The sequence below is a fragment of the Antrostomus carolinensis genome, unplaced genomic scaffold (genome assembly GCF_000700745.2).
Source record: "Antrostomus carolinensis isolate BGI_N321 unplaced genomic scaffold, ASM70074v2 scaffold28291, whole genome shotgun sequence".
In the NCBI taxonomy this organism is placed as follows: Eukaryota; Metazoa; Chordata; class Aves; order Caprimulgiformes; family Caprimulgidae; genus Antrostomus; species Antrostomus carolinensis.
In genome coordinates, this window is record NW_010295442.1 from 8181 (window position 1) to 14052 (window position 5872).

The following is a 5872-nucleotide window of genomic DNA, read 5'->3' on the forward strand; positions in this document are numbered from 1 at the left end:
AGGGAAGCTGCTGCTGTTTGCAGCGAGCTCAAGGCCAGACAGATAAACCCATGTGAGGAAATAAGGGCAGCACCACATTACTGAGCTGGGGTTTTCATCTCCTCCCCAGCTCGGTGCCACAAGACTGGTGGCTGAAGGGGACAAAGCACAGCTGTGTGTGTGGGAGCAGGAGGTGGCGAGGTGGTTCGAGCACATTGTACCTCACAACGTCCAGGGCTCCTGTGCCCACAGATCCAATGAGCCCCTTGGCTAGGACAGGGGGGAACTGCAAGCCCACAGCTGGAACTGGTGGGACTGGCTCACACCAAGAGCAAAAAGGCAGCCAGGCCTTTGGCAACCCAGCCCAGAAAGTCTCTTTTATTTTTTTATTTCAACATAGTAGTGCTTGGTTACAGTTTAGTGAAGAACAAATAGGTACATTCATTGGCCACAGCTTCCTGTTGCAGCCAGCTGCTGCCTGACTGCAAAGCCAAAAACACTGGTAAACCAGACCAAAAAAAATTAAAGAAAAAAAGAAAAAAAATCAGTTTAATGAAAGGCAACTATGCATTAAAAAAGTCATTGTACTTCTCAGCTATAAATTACTTCAGTAAAACACAGGACCAGCCCCAGCAGGAGAGGGCAGAGTTTTGAAATTTAAACGGCCATCCGTACAAAGGAATAAAACCCCAAACACTTTGCCAGTCACTCACGAGTACAACAGCAACGAGACTCACTGCCCCGACCTGCCGTCCTCACCCCAGGAACGTCGTGGTGGTGGTGGTGTCATGTGCTTCAGTGCAATATCAACAATGAGCCTGTAGCCCTTGAATTTTTTTATTTTTTAATAATTTTATAATTTTTTTTTTTTGCACTACGCTCCTTTCCCTCCAAATTAAAAACAAAACCAAACTTAAAGTGCTCCTAGTGCTTTGGAATTGAAGCAAGAACAGGGGCCACTAGTGTCACTGACTGTCTTTGGTGACTTATGGGAGAAGAAAGAAGGGCAACACACCCAGTCCAGGTCCTTCATTAGCTTTGCCATAAGTCAAGCAGTGATTGAGATGGAACAACCCGTTCCTGCAGCCCAGCCAAGGCAAGGAGACAGGTCCCTCACCCCCCACAAAGGTGGGACAACCAGGAGAGCCACAGCAGAGTGCTCTGGGTCAAGTGATGGAGCAAGAGGGATGTGCTGAAAGTCATCACCTCAGAGCCTTCTCCAAAAAGCAGCAGGGGTTGGGTCTTTGTTTTGGGGCCAGAGTGAAGCAGGGTGGCAGGGAGAGGCCCACAAGCCAGCACAGGAGATGGCAGAGGGGGACAGGGTGTTCTCAGTGTGACAAGTGACACTGAGCTCAGTACCAGTGAGGTGAGTGAGCAGGTGACCAGACCATACCAGTGAGCACACGGCAAGTGAGGAGAGGCCAGGGCTGCCCCAGTGCTTGGGGTTTCTCTCTCTCACACACACACACATACACAGAGCTATGGCCACTGGGGCTGCCTCAGGGTCCCTCTGGCCCCAGAGCCCAGCCCAGTGTCCCACAACACCGTACCCCTCCATGCACAGGTGAGTCCTTCAGTGTCAGACTTGCATTTGAAGAGCAGGAGCAGCTCTAGGTGAGTTAAAAGCAGTTCCAGTTCAGGTTGGCACTAAAGGTCAGAGCAGCTGCCCTCCCTGGACCCACATCTCCACCCAAGCTTGTGTCCAAAGCTGCTTCACTCATCCCCACATGGTGCTCAGGGACAAGCCAGGAATGATGTCAAGGCTCATCTCCAAGAGCCTCATCTCCAGGCCAGGTCCACAGTTGTAAATTTGGTTAAAGAGGGACAGAGAAACCTTGTCCCAGGCTGACCCAGCAGACTCAAACCCTGTGTGCACCCCAAAGTGCTGCTGCCACACTTACTGGGGCAGCAGGAAGACTCCAGGCCCACAGTCCTGCCCCAGGGCCAGGGGAGAACAAGGAGACCAGGGACCACATCTCTGCACCTTCCCTCTGTGACAGCAGACACCACCTGCACCTCAGCAGGGACCCCACCAGTTCACATTCACTTCAGGTTAAAACTCTTGGTTATCTGCTAAATGTGATTTAATACTGAGGAGGAGAAGGAGAACCCCACCATGGGTGAAGAAGAGGAGGGAGCAGGACTGCTCTCACCACCCACCAGTTACCAGCAGCCTTAGTCTGACATGTGCTTTGGGCCACATGTGTTCCTGCACATACACACACACTCCTGCTGAGCCAGCTCCAGCTCTGCTCTTCCCAGAAGGCAGCAGCCCAAGAAATGGGGCAGGGGAAGCACGACCTCATGTCTTGCCCCCTCACTTGACAGCAGCTACCATCCCCACCAGCCCTCTCCCTTCACCATAAGCCAGTGCCTTGGTTACAAGATGATGATCTTGAAGCCAGCAGGAGCTCTCCTCTCCCCTCACAGACCTCTGTAAGACACACTGAGCTCAGCTCTGAGCCCACAGTCCCAAGTAGGATGGTTCAGCAATCAGATGAAACCAGGAGCAGCAGTCAGAGCCAGACCACCCTCAGGCCTGCCAGGTGTGACCACAGCACAGGAGATCTGGCCCATAACACACTCAGTTGCCAGAGTTTCACAGTCCCAAGTGAGTCAGGATGCAGAGTACTTCATGGAACACGTCTTTGCAGGAAGACAGTACCTCTCCCAGCTATGGATGTGCAATTAAAAGAGTAACTAGAACAGTCTCAGACCGAGCACAGCCTGAGCAAGATGTCCTTCCAAGTGTGCAGAGAAAAGTGCAAATATGCATTTGATGTTTCTTTTCTAGTGAGGAAGCTCTGGTGCATTTAGCTGCCAACATCTTGAAGACCAGACCAAGAAAAAGCTTCCAAAAAAAATAAAGAGTTCAGCTTCACTTTGCTACATGGTACCTTTAAAGTCACAGTTCTCTTGCCTGCAGCCATAGGCTCAGTCCTGCTTCCAGCTGCAGCAGGTAGTGGAATGTTTGTGTTGATGAGTTAGATGCTTCAGGAGGGGGGAAGAAGGAAAAAGAAAAGGAGGTTATGATCTGATACATGAATGCCACTTCTGAGGGGAAAAAAAAAGAGAGAGAGAGGGGAAAAAAAAGGGACATTGCAGCCTCTTCAGTTCTGTGGTGCAGGGTATGAGCTGTGGTGGTTATTCATCTCCGAGCCGCCTGCGGCAGAGAGCAAAGGGGCACCGTCCGTAGCGGTTCCGCTGAGGTGGGGACCCACCGTGTAGTTGTCATTCCCAGCCAGGGACCCATAGCAGCCAGAGCACTGAGGGGTGGCCAAGCTGGGAGGAGAGACAGAAAAAAAACCAAACATGGACCCTTAGAGATGAATAATTGGGCTGTGGTTAGTCTCCACTGCTAGGAAAGACTTCTGCTCCCCGAGTATCCGAGTCTGCAGAAGACTGCTATCTCCAAGGAACCAGGTCCAAGGAGAAGAGCACCAGGCCCTACAACACTGGTCATGAAGAACCAGAACCTCTGATCCCCTCACTGCACCCATGGGCAGGTGGAGTTCAGACCCAAGTGAAGGACAGGGCTGGCAGGTTTCCCCTGAGTTGTGGGGATACCAGACCATTCTCCTCCACACGAGGTGCTCCTGCAGAGCTTTGTCCCAGATGCCTCCCAGAGACCACATCCCTCCCAGGGCTTCACCACCTCTTGCTGTCCAGTGGAGAAACTCCTCTGGAGGTTATTTAAGAGCCCTCTGCTCCCACAGCTGGGGAAGGATCCTGGCAAGATCAACCTTCCTGTCTGCAGCCACTGCATGTTTCTACCTGAGAGCACCTGGTGCAACATCCACCTCTCAGAGCTGGTCACTTCTGGCTAATAAAAATAGTTCCTTGTGAGCTGGAGAAAATATGCTCAGTCAGAAGGTTCCTTGCCCCATCAAACTGCTTCTTACACCAAATTTTTTTCTGAAGAGCAGAAGCCAAGAGCTCTGTTGCTTCCACAGCAGCTGTGCTCTCCCTTGCCCAGCACAAGGCTTACCCTCCTTCTCTGGCTCCAAGCCGTGACAAGTCATCGTCGCTGTCGTAGCGCCTCGGATTGTCAAAGAAGTAAGCTCTGGAGCTGTAACTGTGACTATTGACCATCCCCGCTGGAGTCTGTTAAAAGGAAAGGAGTTAGGTCAGAAGTGAAAGACTTCTGACAGCACCCCAGGCACCCTGGGGCTCCTCAAGCTACAGCAGCTCGCTCAGACCTACCAAGTTCTGACTCAGTCTCTGAGCCCGGAAGAACAGCACCACGAAAGTCGTTGGCACCAGCTCCCAGAGGAAGAGGACGACTCCAAACACCACGTACTCTTCACTGCTCACTTCCACGTGCACCTGGGGACAGAAGTTATAGAATCCCAGACTGGTTTGGGTTGGAAGGGCCCTTAAAGCTCATCCAGTTCAACCCCCCTGCCAGCAGCAGGGACACCTTCCACTAGACCAGGTTGCTCAAAGCCTCATCCAGCCTGGCCTTCAACACTTCCAGGGAGGAGCAGCCACAGCTTCTCTGGGCAACCTGGGACACTGTCTCATCACCCTCACACCAAACAATTTCTTCCTCACATCTCACCTCCATCTCACTTCTTCCAGTTTAAACCCATTTCCCCTTGTTCTGTCACTCCCTGCCCTTGGCCAAAGTCCCTCCCCAGCCTTCCTGGAGCCCCTTCAGGTACTGGGAGGCCACTAGAAGGTCTCCCCGGAGCCTTCTCTTCTCCAGGCTGAACAGCCCCAACTCTCTCAGCCTGTCCTCACAGCAGAGCTGCTCCAGCCCTCGCACCATCCTCGTGGCCTCCTCTGGACTCATTCTAGAGAAGAGGTTAGATGTCTCTGGATAATCCCAGCCATGATCAGAGCTACACAGCTCCCAGAGCTGGACACAGCACACAGAAGGAGGAATGCAGAGAAACCCTTAGGAAGGCAGGAGTCCCTAAACCAGACTGGTGACCCTTACCTGGCTGCTGCTACCGTTCTTAGCGAGATAGTTCTCTTCAGTGTGCTACCAGGGTACTTCTAGCTCACTCCCCACACCACCAACTCCCCTTTGCACAAAGCCATGCCTTATTAAGCATTGCTCTTCTGCTCTAGTTGACTTGTTCCTCCTCTCCCTCAAAAAGAGGAGTTGGCAGGGTGAAACTGAAGAGAACAACAGGGAATCCCTGCTGAAGAAGTAGCCAGAGAGAGGAAGATTCAGGTTTGCTCTGGTGGAGAGAACAAGCAGAGCTTCTGAAAACAGAAATCCAGCTCATCTGAGGATTCAGCAAAGCAGACACCCCACAACTCCCTTTTCCTCTCCTCACAGGCAAGTAGAGCAACTGCCTTCCACTTGGTTACCAGCTCTGGATTGGGGGTCAGAGACACACTTACCTTGTCTGAAAGGTTGTCCCAGCCATAGTTAAAAGGACCAGGAACACTGTCTGGAGATATGGCCACAGCTACCAGGTTATAGCAAGCCCTTGAGGAATACAGAAGAGCGACTACAGATCCCACAAGAATAGCCTGGCAGACAGATGTTCCCTAGAACAGGAAGAAAAACAGTTTTCAGAGAGTCCTTCCTACAGAGCTGGGATTTTTCCACCCCACTCCTTAAAGGCACAAGAAACTGTGCAGGCAAGAGTGACCTAGAACATTTCTGTGTTGTTGCTAAAATATTCAGAGCTGGTTAAGAGCTTTCCTGTGTGATGAGTTCACTGCAGCAGCAGAGCTACGCAGCCAGTGTCACCAGGGAGCAGGGAAGACTAGAGGCACAGGAGTGACGTTCTTATCAGTCAGCTTCAAATTGGTGGTCCAGAGAGATGCCATCCCACCCACTGCCTTGCTGTGGTCATCTCCAAAAGGCCAACCAACAAACATTAAGAAAATCAACTTATTGCTTGGACAGAATCCCAGAATGGCCTGGATTGGA

General features: G+C 51.7%; 1 protein-coding gene across 1 annotated transcript; it reads right to left on the reverse strand.

Moving 5' to 3' along the window:
• Positions 1–3089: 3089 nt before the first annotated feature.
• Positions 3090–5484, reverse strand: GPR137C (G protein-coupled receptor 137C; the record flags this gene model as incomplete). Its single annotated transcript, XM_010177992.1, has 4 exons — positions 3090–3261; positions 3968–4083; positions 4183–4305; positions 5335–5484. Coding segments are annotated over 4 exons (561 nt in total), but the record flags the coding sequence as incomplete, so codon positions are not given.
• Between the last annotated feature and the right edge of the window lie 388 nt (positions 5485–5872).